The sequence below is a fragment of the Vulpes lagopus genome, chromosome 21 (assembly GCF_018345385.1).
Source record: "Vulpes lagopus strain Blue_001 chromosome 21, ASM1834538v1, whole genome shotgun sequence".
NCBI classification, from domain to species: domain Eukaryota; kingdom Metazoa; phylum Chordata; class Mammalia; order Carnivora; family Canidae; genus Vulpes; species Vulpes lagopus.
Window position 1 is genome coordinate 11,401,803 of NC_054844.1, and position 13,489 is coordinate 11,415,291.

Below are 13,489 nucleotides of genomic sequence, written 5' to 3' on the forward strand. Positions count from 1 at the left end.
AATCAAGTTGCAGAATCTGAGGGTATGAGTTACAGAGGGGAATTTTACTCGTGAAGTATGGAAGTTGCAGCAGGCATGATCCTTGATTGAGACACTCAGAGTTGACTCTTCTCCTTGTATCTGTGAACAGAGAAAAAACAAATGTACACACATCAGAGAAATGCTTAGATAGGTCAATTACAGAAAAGTCATTTAATTTCTTAGCACTTTGCTTTCCCCATTTATGAAATGATAGGGTTAACCGATCTCCCTGCCACACAGCGTGATAACACGTAAAACGTAAAATACTTCTTTTAATAAAGCACATAGTTATTTTACAATATTCATATTTTCTCACAAGCTTATTTTTTATCTGTAATATCTCTTTATGTTCTGCATCCAGCTATACAGACAGTTGTCTTACTGTATCTCTTTTCTAATTTTTTCTTATCTTGCATACGATACTCAGATTTTCCCACAACCTACTCCCTTTTTCTTAGAATCTGTGTCTAAGACATTGATATCAAGCTAAATCCCAAATAGTTGTTCCTAAGTAAAAGACTAGCTTATGGTTATAGAGGCACTCTGTATTTATAAAAAGGACTGTCATCTACTCAGCCTACAAAAATGGTTTGAATGGAATTTTTAGAAAATAAGGCCGAACAGAAATTGGAAAGCCAAGCAGTCCTCTGATCGGAGGGGCCTGTCATGGCCACCAGCAGGACCTCCTTAGACCAGTGCCTGCCTTGGCATTCCCACTGCTGAATTTACACTGGAACTGAATGACCTAAAGCCTTGAACTTTATCTTGAATATCTACCACAGACAGAAAGGACCCAGCAGAGAGAATCTGATGACAAATCTGAAACATATCCCTCCCACCCTTGCACTATTTTTTTTTAAGAATTGGTCAAAAGGAAACTAAAATCTCTGAATAAAAACAAGAGAGAGAGAGAGAAAAGAGAACAGTTTGCAAATTTAAGAATGTGTTACTTCAGATGATCTTCACATGAGGATTATGTACATAGTAAATCATCACCTGAAAAATGCAGATTTTAAGAATGTAAAAATTCTGCTTTCACCCTACTGAATTTGAGAAGTTAAACATTGAGGAAGCCCAGGGGAGGGGCTCTGGGTAGCCATGTAGATGACACTATGTGTGGGCCCCAGCCTTCTGCAGAACAGGGAATGCATAAAAACTTTAAAAGTGATCAAACTCTCTCACTGATAATACCATTTTAAGAAAATGTCCAAAGGACACAGTCCAATGGCAGGGGGTGGGAGGTTTGTGGGAAGATGCCCTTAGCAATCCTATTTATAATTATAAAAACTGGAAATGCCCAGGCCACCCACTTGCTATGGGACTTGCTGAATAGACTTGGAGAATGTAAATATAAAGCAATTTACAGTGGCATTACAACTATTCATCAAGCTGCTTATTATTTCTTCAGTAGATGATACAGGGCCTTGCAGATCATGTTCGGGATTCTAAAGGTTATTTTAAAGACAGGCAGAAGCCATTCAGCATTTTAAGCAGAGATTAGCATGACAAAATGCAAAGATGAAGAGTGGATGTGGGCAGTTGGCCTGGTTGGCATTCAGAAACAGCCATATTGACGTAAAGTAAGATGGAATCAGCAGGGAGAAGGAGATGACACTGGGAGTATTTAGAAGGCAGAGTCTGAAAGTCTTAGGGACTGATTGGATGTTGAGTAAGAGAAAGAGAGTAGTTAATTAAAGCATAACTCTGGCCTGAACAACTGGGCATTCCCTGTATTAGGAAGCGCCACGTGGGGTAAAGACGTTTACGTTCGACACACTAAATGTGTGGTGTCTGTGTGGCATACAAGAAGTATCTAGGAGAAGAAAAAAAAGAAGTATCTAGGAGATAATTGAAGGTTCTGGAGTTTAGATGAAATGCCTGACTGGAGTAGATTTAGCATAGATGGGCTGACTGAGGCCATGGGAATAGGTACAATTACTGGGGACTAAGACTAGTGGGAGCCTGGGGAGCCTTACTGTTGCAGGGTTGGAAAAGGTGGAAGGAAAACCAGAAGGGTTGGAAATGTCCAAAGCCATGGAATGTTCTTAGAAGGAGGTAGAGAGTGAGTGTTGCTGATGAATGTTGCTGAAAGGCAGAGTCCCCAAGTCCTGACCATCACCCTCTGGGCTGAACTACAAGGTCAGTGGTAGAAGGGGAGGGAGTAGCAGAGTTGGACAGCTCCTCAGCCAGGGTTGGCTGTGCTGTTTCCAGAGAAACAGGAGCAGTACCTGAAGGGAAGATGAAGACAAGGCGGAGTGGAGGGGGTGTGTATATGCAGAAAACGGGAAAAACTGGACACTTCTTAAATGCTAAAGGGAAGAACCCCATAGAAAGAAGTTGAAGATACAACTATGAACTAGGAGAAAGAGAGAGAGAGAGAGAGAGACTGAAGTAGAAAGATCTATGTCAAATGATGTCAACTGGGAAAACACATATTTGATACATATGAATGTGACTTCATGAAATTTGTATATGCGCTTTAAATACAAACGTGTTGAAGCGAAGCAAATAGTTTCCAGATTTTTTGAGACACGTCTGTGAATAATTATCGAATCACAAGGGGTGCCATCTATTGAGCCCACATTATAGCAGACACGGGGCTGGTGCTTGTTCATCTCATCTCACTTGATCTTCATATCAGCCCTGCCAAGTCTGTGGCATTATTCTCGTTTGAGACAAAAGAATATTTTACTAAGTCTGGCGTTAAGCTTCACAGAGAAAGAATATTTGCCTGAGGGCATGCAGCTGACAAATAGAGGAACCAGGAGGACCTGGGACTTCTTGCCCGAGAGCCCAGGCTCTTCCCTCTAAAGGAAAGAAACTTTAACCCCCACAAACAGCATCTGTATATTTTCAGTCTTCAGATGCTAGAAACATTGTTCTCTCTCTAGTATCTGTTTAAAGCAAATTACATATACAATAATAGAATATAGTATTCTGAAAGTGGATGCCTGCCTTTTCACATCAAGGTCACCAATACAGAATTCTGTGTGTGCTTAGTCTCTGAGGTTTCTGTGTCATATACATGTATATGCATCTACCTTGTGCCACTTGTGCCTACAAGCAGTGCACCATGTGTCACATGTGTGCACGTACCCACGGGTACATCTAGGTTTTATGGGGCCTGAAGCTTATCATTTGGGAGACACAAATAGTTCTAGGGCTCCTCCCAGGAGCCCATGCAGGTAAAGCCCTAAAGCTCGGTGGCTTCATGGCAGCCCCATCTCTGTACATACATGTGTATGTAACTATGTATGTATCCATGACGATATATAGAGAAACCAGCAATTGCTATCATACCTTAAGCAGGAGCCTTGGCTCCATTGCTTAGCACCATAGAAGCGCCTTTTACGGTTAGCACTAGGTATTTCTTTTCTGGGAAGATGGAGAAGATTTATCATGAATCAAATGAGCCAAGAATTTTTTGACAAGTACCTTTCGAATTCAAACCAGTGGTCATTAGGTAAGTTAAATAGATAGTGCTATGGCTCGTGCTCTTTATTTTCAGGAGGCAAATAAATATAACTTATTTTTCAAAATCTTTTTTTATTCCAGAGATCTTTTTGTTAATACTACTTTTTAGATGTGATCTTCTGTGTATATGAACATTTTAAAAGTGTAGCAGAAGAGGCTGGGTGTTGGAGGGAATGGGAGGCAGTAGAGATGGGAGAGGATTGGAGAGGGGGGTGCACATCTTTATTTATTTAGAAAACTGTTGTAGATGAGACACACGTTCTGTGTTGTTCCAGAGCCAAAACTAGGAGCTGAGGTACATGAGATTGTAGGGGAGGCCAAGTTCCAACTCAACAGAAGAACTTTCTATCAACTAGAGCTGTCCAAAAATGATCTGCTTATGTTTGTGGCTGGCCGCCCATCACTGGAAGTACGCAGCCAAAGCTACTTCTTGGCAGGGGAAGGGGAGGCAGGGGACTTCTACTGAACACAAGTTCGATTCAATCTAAGTAACCTCTAGAATCCTTTCTAAGATTCCAAGCTATTATCAAGCACACACCGTTACTGCCAACCACACATACACAGGGCATGCACAGTAAGTTGATTTTTCTCCCATAGTAGTGATGCGTTTGTGCTAAGCCAGCCACATTCCTTGACTGAGCCCCTGGTTGCTGAGGAAACATGTCTGTGAATGGACTGATCTATCTATGGCCATCCTCTACAGTCTTAGAATGAAATTTTTTCCTGGCATTGAACTTGGGACCTTTGGCCCACGCTCCCACCCATCAGCCAGCCATTCCAAGTGGCACTTATGAGTGTTATCTCACGAGTTCTCGTAAGAGGCTTATGGTTTAGGTAAGGAATTGGCAAGGTTCCACTTGATTCACCCCTCCCCTGCTTTTTTTCTTTTGCACACTCAAACAGGAACCTCCTCTGCCTGGTTCCCTTTGCCAGCTTTGGGATGAGAGGCAGAAGAGAGCCAGCACAGAAAGCTGGAAGAGTCTGCGGGGGAGAGTGTGTAGCAGCCCCTCTGTGGGCCTGGCCACCCGGCCAGGGGGATGGGGTCCAGGGAAGCCAGGATGAGTGAATGGCTTCAGTTAACCTTTGGGCTTTCTACAGGGGAAGCATAGCAATGACCATGACCCAGACACTCCTTTATTCTCTCTAAGAGACTGCCTTAGGTCTACAGGTCTGTCCTACACCACTGTAATAATACCAGTAAGAATAGTAGTGGTGGCAGGGCGCCTGGGTGGCTCAGTCAGTTAAGCATCTGCCTTTGGCCCAAGTCATGATCCTAGGGTCCTGGCTTCAAGCCCTGCGTTGGGCTGGCTCCCTGCTCAGTAGGGAGCTTGCTTCTCCCTCTCCTCCCTACTCATGCTCTCTGTTGCTATCTCTCTCTCTCTCTCTCAAATAAATAAATAAAATCTAAAAAAAAAAAAAAGAAGAAGAAAAGAAGAAGAACAATAATGGTGGTGGGGATAGTGGTGGTCACAAAGATAGCTAGTGTTTGCTGAGCTCTTGGTGTTTGCTGAACACCGTGATGAGCTCATTACAGGGATTCTATGAGGTAGATAGCATTTTGTAGATTAGAGAACTGAGGCCTCGAGAGGGTAAAGGATGTACCTAAGACCCCTAAGTCTGACTCCAGAGCATAGACACTTCCCCATTCTGCTTTGCTGCCTCGCTTTCTGTATGTACATAGAAAAATGGCAACAAAAAATAAGTGACCTACCAGGTCTTTAATCAGCACGCAGCAGAGCCCCAGGAGCAGCCTCTGAGGACAGGTGAGAGGTGGCATCTCTCTAGGTGCGCAGCCACACTCCTCCCCTCCTTGAACTCTCACAGAGCAGCGACAGCCTAGCCCACTTTGAAGGTAGATGTCGTTTGCAGTTCACAGGGAAGTTCAGGGACTGGCTCAAGGTCACTGGGTGCAGAGGAGCTGGCACACCAGCCCAGGCGGCCTGCGTCTGCAAGTCTGTGCCTTCGCCGCCACATCAGCCTGCCTCCCTGAGTGAACAAAGTCGAACACCCTCACAGACACTAAATTTATATTTCCTGGCCTCCTCTTCCAAAATGGATACACTAATTACTGGCCATTTTTTTTAGTAATACTAATCATCAGGAACACATTTTTCAGTGTTTCGTTTTCTCTTTCTGCGTACTACCGAAATAAAGCATTGCTCAAACCCACAGGATAAAACCCAGCGGGTGTGAGGCCATGTAAATTAAGACAAGTTCAGGAAGACATTACACTAAACCAAAAGAAACAAAGTGTTGATTAGGGGCTTATTTTTGTAAGCGATTAAAATATGAATCATTAAAATAGGACTGTATTTCAGGCTCTGTATCCTCCTCTCATCAGAGATGACATTACCATGACTACTAGGTTCAGATTAAATGTGTTCCAAGCCTTCTCAGCTCAAAAAGCCCACTCGTGTGTGCCATGGTTCCACCTTACACAGAACATTCTTCAAAGTCTGGTTCAGAACACCTCTGCATCCTCTCACCCATGTCATTATAAGGAAATATCCAAATGATATGCTTGCCTTCAGCTCTTTAAAGTCTTTTGCTTTATTTAAGCATCATAGTAAGTAGTGTCACTAAGTAATATTAATAACCACCCAAGCTCAAAAGTAGAGGAAAGAACAAAGTCAAAGCAGAGACACAAGGGCACCTCAGGAATCACTTAGGACAGAATATCCTCGAACTTTATTTGGTACAAACGGTTTGCAGAAAGAAAGAAATTAATATGGAGCATTTCTCAGGTTCAAGCAGAGTTTAAAAGAAAAAAATAATTTAGCAATAGCCCAAAATATGCAGTTAAATTAAGTTGTTAATTAAAGTATCTGTTAAAAATGGCTAAAATTAGAGACAAAAGCCCATTGTTCCGTACAATTGTTGACTGCATATCTGTATGTGGAAGGGCGTAGGGGGACAGTCAGAAGCCTGTGGTATTTTAAAGATTAATCACCCACTCCTAAGGGGTTTTGAGCACCCACCTGCATTTTTGAACTTGGATCTAAGCCGAAGGGGTGGGACAAGAACATGACAGGTTTTGGGTTTGAGGTTTTTGGATTTGGGGTTTTGTTTTGTTTTGTTTTGTTTTGTAATTAACTACTCACTGGACACTTTAAATACCAAATAGAACAGAGGGCCCTAGCTCAGACCAGCCCTCTGCCCATCTAGAGATGATTCTCAGGAGACTGTAGAACCTTGGAGCGATGCCCGTGTGTATTTTTAAAGGAGGTAAGCATCCCAGAATGTGCCAGTTCTTTATAGACTATCTTTAATAGTTAGCACCTCTGACCAGACTTATGCATTTTCTTCATCCTCATTCTCTTCCTGCCTGGGATTGGAGTGGGTTCGAAAGGCATTTTTTTTCTTTTGGAAGATCTCTATGAAGAATGTATGAATTACCAGTGGAACATTAAACATTTTCATACTTAATGACTTCATAATCCTTCTTTGGTTCATCTGAAATCCAACCAAAGATTGATGTGAAAAGAATATTTTTCCCAAGAATAATAGCAATAAGTTGGAATCGTTGAAATGTCCCATAAAGTCAGGTGCATCCTTGTGATGAGTTATCATTTTGCAGCTAGTGGAGGGGTTCAATAATGTGGAAGGAAAAAGAGCTGAAACTAGTACAAGCCTTAGATAAAACCATAGGAATAAGACTTCTCTCTCTTAGCAGTGGGATTTTAGGTGATTTTTGTTTTCTTTCTGGTTTTCGACTTTTTTAAAAAACTTTTCTCATATATTACTTTAACAATTTAAAAAAATCCAATTAAACAATCACATGGCTGCAGCCCATGAGTTTCCCCTGTGTGCTACCTGAGGGTAGGTGGCATGCGTCTCTGGCTCACCGTTCTCTCTTTAGTCCAGTGCCACCCACAGAGTCAAAGCTCAGTCTGTTAACTAAAATACTCCCATTGCTCTAGTTCTCTTTATTTTTTTTTCCCCAGGTGATGTGCTCTATGAACTCCTTCAGCATATTCTGAAGCAGAGAAAACCTCGGATTCTTTTTTCACCGTTCTTCCATCCTGGAAACTCTATACACACGCAGCCAGAAGTCCTACTGCATCAGAACCATGAAGAAGGTACCAGAGGAGGCTTTTCTTTCCTTGTATGAGGTTTAGACAATCCAAAAGGTTTCATCATTTATTTGATAAGTTGTTCTTACTTGTGCGATTAGTTTGTTGTTTAGCAAACACGTATTGAGTGCTCGCTATATAGAAGATGCTGAGAGAAATGGCAGGATGAATGAGGTATACTCTTAATTCTCTGCAATCTCATAAAGAAATGAGGTTCATAGAGAAGTAGCAAAGTGTAGCTGTAAGAGTAGACATCCTAAAGAGACAGTAGGAAGGAAAATGACATCCAGGCAGAGCCCTCAGGGTCAGCCTCATGAAGCAGGTGGTTCTGGGGGCTTCCTTGATCCAGCAGAATTCGGATAAGCCAGGGTGAAGTGGGGAACGCTCCGGGCAGAGAAAATAGATAGGATGGAGTGAGTCCCTGGAACAAGAGAGCCATCAGATGACTTGGGTTAAAAGGTTTATCTTTTAGCCACCCCCAACCAACCTTTTGTTCTAGAAAATGTCAAACCGGAGAGATTTCTCCCAAATAGAATGAAGTAAATAAACCCCTGTGAGCCATCACCCTATTTCAACAGTGATTGAGATTTTGCTTTGGCCAAGCTAGTCCGAGGAGGTTATGCTGGAGCCAGAATGTAGAGGACTTTGATGAAGGAGAATCATGGGGGGCGGGAAGAGGGGGTAGGGGATCTTTGAAAATTTGTGAGTAGAGGGTAATAAAAGCTGGGGGAACAAGACAGACTCAAACCCCATGAACTCTGGTGGGCCAGGGGTTCCTCTTTCGTGCACCAAAGGCGGATGCTTGCGGTGTGCTCATCGGTAAAATGCGTGCCTACTTCTGATGCACCCAGAGCTATTCCTCTCTGGTAAGCCCATGTAGTCATAAAGTCAAAAAGTCATAAAAAAAAATTAGTAGTAAACTAACAGAAAAAAGAACCAGAATTGAACTGTGGCCCTGGACATCGTTCCAAAGCAGGTGTTTGGGTGCAGAAATCAGTTATTAAAATCTGACTTGGTGCATCACCCCGTTAAACAGAGATGCAGCGTGTCTCTGTCCCAGTGCACGCAGGTCGCAGGTCAGTTAGACTACAGACACAGGGATGCAAAGTAATGCTTTTCAACCTGTACTTAGCCTCAGGACCAGATTACTTGAGGCCTACACCCCAGTTCCTTGAGGGTATTTCCTTAAATTGACTGAGCCTCCTTGAGAGCAGGGCTAATATTTTGGTTTTGTTGTTGGCAAATTAAAAAATGAGAAGGTATTTGTTTTCTTAATTAACACTTCACAAAAGAGAGCCTGACTACAGGCGACCCGCCATCCCTTCCACGTGCCAAGTGGCTCACAGCAGGGCCCCCTTGCTTTCGTGATGGAGGATAAAGGAGCAGCTCTTGCACGCTCCCTGCCTGTTTCTCTCATCTTTTCTGCCTCCAGCTCTGCCCTTTTTTAATTTAGCAGCTGCCCCACCCCCGCCACACACACACACAGGCACACAGCACACACACACACATAATTCAGCTTCTCTGTTCTTTTGCTCTTCCTGCCACGTACGTTTCCGGGTTGCATAATAGCCAACAGCTATTCCAGAGAAGAGGAGGTGGATTTACTGAAGCTTGACATTAAGGCAAGAATCGTATTACCTAGTTTGCCTCCTCAGATACAAAAGGTGTGTGATGCCCGCCCCCCTCCCCCTTCTGTACTCCTTATTTAAAAAAAAAAAAAAGGAAAAGCAAAGCAAAGAAAAGAAAAGAAAAGAAATCCCTTTTGGAATTCCTATTCTTCTTTTTATTCCCAGATGTGATTGGAAGCTTTTGGTCTTCCACCACAAATCCTTTCTTATCCCTTGGTCTGATTTGACCCAGAAGTAGGTGTTCGTTGTTCTCATTTGCAGCAGCTAATCAATAGAGAAAGTCCAGCTAACTCTCAGAGCTACTCTCAGACCAAGTAAATACAGATGTGCTGCTACGTACACCATAATGAGCTGTGCTCTTGAATGTTATGATGGTGGTGCTGGTGGTGGCTCAGGAGGTAAAAGAATGGAGCTAATGAGACCAAGGTCAAGGGCTTCATCACCCTGTGGACCAGTGAGCTCCACTTCAGACCCAGCTCTTAGAAGTAGTGTGTCCTCAGAGACCATTACTTAAAGCTGTCAGCCAGGAATCAAGACCTGAGTGTCCATGCCCGGTCAGCCGATTCTCTCAGATGGACAGGTGGACACATGAGAAGGGAAGTTTAGGTCTTTGTCGATGGTATCAAATGAGAAGAGCTGTACAAGGCATGGAGATGACTAAACAGGCTGCCTGCCCCCAGTCTGCCATTGGTGACAAGGGGACCTTCTATAGAGGGGAATGGCTCATTACAAGTTCCCTACCTCCAGATACCTGGAGGTACCTCTTTCCCTTTTCTCCAAACTAAAAGAAAAACTATCAGCTCAACATGATTGGTCTCTAGAATTAACGCCGCTACACTTCCTTGTGAATGGTAAAACACTAAAATGGACATCTGTTTATGTACAGAAAGATCTGGTCCTGAAAAAAGACAAATCTGTGAAGTGAAATTCTACATATCGAATAATAAATATCCCCAGTGATCTATTTCACATAATTGGGGGTTCAGTCCTTTGTAAAAGTATGTTGCTGTTGACTTGATGACGCAGGGATACTATGGCAGAATGGAAAGAGAACAGGAACATTCCAGAGTAGAACGGAGGCGGCCCGTGAACAGCCTGGCACCGTGAGGTGTGCAGAGTGAAGCGCAAAGACAAAGCTTCATTTACCCTCTCCCCGTGATTTCATCTCATCACTGCCACTGATTGAACCAATTCCGATATTCATCATTTCACAACGGGAATTGAGGTCACAACACAAACATATCTTGTTTAATCTAGCAACAGATCCCCGCAGATATCCCATGTGAGTGCCTGACATTGAAATCTCGCCTTCCTCCCTGGCAGCTGCGTGGCAGTGCCAGAACTGGAAGCTGGTGCTACAGCTCAGAGGCTCGCCTCCGGGCTCTGAGGGGAGAGGTGGGCAGTCAGACTAATTCCAGTTACCCTTTATTTTGTAAACACTCGTTAATCTCCATATTGTATGCTATTCTGACCATCGTCATGCCTTGGGCAAAGCAGCCCTCCAATGACTGTCCAGGTCCAGGAGAAGCAGCATTGCCACCCTCTTCCCTTAGTTACTTATGAGAAGAGAACACAGTTTCCTACAACGAAGACAGCCTTATAATCTCTCACTCATACTGAGCCACTGTGACAGGGAGACAGGACTCCACCAGCAGGCCTGCCGGGCAACAGGCACAAACCAGGACCACCCCAGACAACCTGGCACGCATGGTCAGCTTAGATAAAAATCTTTTAAAGGATGGGATTTGGAAGTCAGGAAACCAAGCTCAGAGCCTGTATTTTGCCAGAATACAGCTTAAAGGCTGGGTTTCTCTTCTCTGGCCCTTGGTTTCTCAGGTTGTAACACGGGTTAGACTGAATGTTCTCAGATCTCCTATGCTCTCGAGTCCTACATTCCCTCCAAAGTCTTCGTCTCCCTGGGTGATAGGAAGGTGAATAAGACACATTTTCTACTGTCACATTTAGTTACCATTTGGGTAACTAAAATCCAGGAAATTTTAAGTTTAATGTCCTGCTTGGTGTTGCTCAGAAACAGTTGAACATCGCTTCTGTCCTGCCTTGGCTCATCCTATCAAGAACTGCTGGTGATATTACCCCTCTTAGTGGTCAAATCCAGAGTGACACCATCCCCTTATCTCATGACAGCCTCAGTTCAAGTGGATCCCTTTTCTTTGTTGTGACTCATTTTTATCTGCATAATACAAATGAGTTAGAGGTTAGGTAGATAGTTATATAAGAAGGAGACAAAACAAAAAAGTGATATGTTTCTTTCACCAAAACCAGGAATAAAACATCTTTAGAAATTCCAGATCAAAAAAAAAAATAAAAAAAATAAAAAAAGAAATTCCAGATCAGGGGCAGCCCGGGTGTCTCAGCGGTTTAGCACCGCCTTCGGCCCAGGGCCTGCTGATCCTGGAGACCTGGGATCAAATCCCACGTTGGACTCCCTGCGTGGAGCCTGCTTCTCCCTCTGCCTGTGTCTTTGCTTCTCTCTCGCGCGCGCGCTCTCTCTCTCTCTCTCTTTGTGTCTCTCATGAATAAATAAAATCGATCTCTACTCCCACCCTCTCCTCTGCCCCATCTAAGAGCATGGAGTGGGGGTGATGTTTAACCACTTTAATTTGAAAACATTCACCCATGCAGTGCTGTAATGATTTCGGCAATAGAGGACACACTTTTAAGACACCAGTATTACTCTGGAGCAGCTCTTTGCCACCAGGTGGACCTGGAAATAGTAAGTGAATGGTGAGAACTTTCAAGTGTTGAAACAGTTGACCTCAGTTCTCCTTACAACCAGCACATGGTAACGGCCCAGAGAATAGAGAGAGGTCATTTCTTTGTGGGGAGTGGGTAGGGTGACATGCATTCTGGGATAGCCCAGAGATTTTCATTTATTTGATTGCTTTATTTTTTTTAATTTTTTATTTACTTATGATAGTCACACACAGAGAGAGAGAGAGAGAAGCAGAGACACAGGCAGAGGGAGAAGCAGGCTCCATGCACCAGGAGCCCGATGTGGGATTCGATCCTGAGTCTCCAGGATCGCGCCCTGGGCCAAAGGCAGGTGCTAAACCACTGCGCCACCCAGGGATCCCTTTGATTGCTTTATTAATGAAAATGTTTTCTTTCCACCCTTAACCCAAGGGTGTCAAATCCACATGCCCAAAGACTGCTTTGGAGGAAGGAAATCTAACACGATTTTAATGAGATAATTAAAGAAGACACGGTATATGAATCTGCTTCATAGTAACAAAATAATAGCTAACATTTATGTGTGCCAGACCCTGTTCTAAGGTCTTAGGTGTCCAAGTAATTTCATCTTTACAGCTACTCTATAAATAAGGTAATGCTAACCCCACTTTACAGATGAGGAGATAGAAGCTAAGAGCCTCCAGATCACACAGCTACCAAGTAGCAAAATTAAAACTTAGCCCTAGGTCCACAAAGCTCTAAATGCCTCTGTTCATTTCATTGCAACATGAAGGAGCCAACCAAAATAACATTTTTGTTCATGTGTTTTATGCAAACACTCTGAAAACAGAACAGAAGATGGAGCAGAGCAATGAGTAGAATTGGGGAGATTAGGAGGCCATGCCAGGTCCCCTGAGCAGGGTACAATGTGGCAGATGCCAGCAAACCTGCATATAATTTTTCTTCCTCATGGTGTTTGAAACTCCCAAATCTAAACAGATAAAAAACTGAAAGATAACTTTTTTTTTTTTTAAGATTTTATTTGTTTATGTGAGAAAGAGAGAGAGCTCATGCAGGGGAGGAGCAGAAGAAGAGGGAGAGAGAGAATCTCAAGCCGACTCTGCACTGATTGTGGAACCCAACAGAGTGCTCTATCTCCCAACCCCAAGATCATGACCTGAGCCAAAACATGAATTGGACCCTTAACCAACTGAGCCACCCAGGTGCCCCATCAAAGATAACTTTTGAGACACCACTGTATATCTACAATTCATGATGTTCAAAACTCACACTGATTCGGACTGAATTAACCCACTGTAGATCTTTGACTGCTCAGAATGAATGAATTTAGCATGAAGAAAATCCCCCAGCCTGGGAGAAAAGTGAATGTAGAGTCTGGCACTGGCTTCTGAGAGCAGAGACACTGGCTGTCATCCCCCTTGGGAACCAGCCCCTTGGTGCTGGTCACTCCTTGGGAGCTGGTCCCTCAGTATAGCTGCTGAATAGGCACCAGGGTGGATGAAGTTTTTAGCTGATGCAGCCATCCTATTACTGGTAGTTGTAAAAACTTTCCTGATTGTCTAGTCTTGCTGGGATCGTGTC

General features: G+C 43.4%; 1 protein-coding gene across 3 annotated transcripts in view; it reads left to right on the plus strand.

Moving 5' to 3' along the window:
- ETV6 (ETS variant transcription factor 6) overlaps positions 1-13,489 on the plus strand; it is a 237,608-nt gene that overhangs the window by 191,384 nt on the left and 32,735 nt on the right. For all 3 annotated transcript variants that reach the window (XM_041736128.1, XM_041736127.1, XM_041736129.1), the window contains one exon: positions 7,440-7,574. In XM_041736128.1, the coding sequence (XP_041592062.1) occupies positions 7,440-7,574 (135 nt within the window). The remainder of the gene's footprint in view (positions 1-7,439; positions 7,575-13,489) is intronic.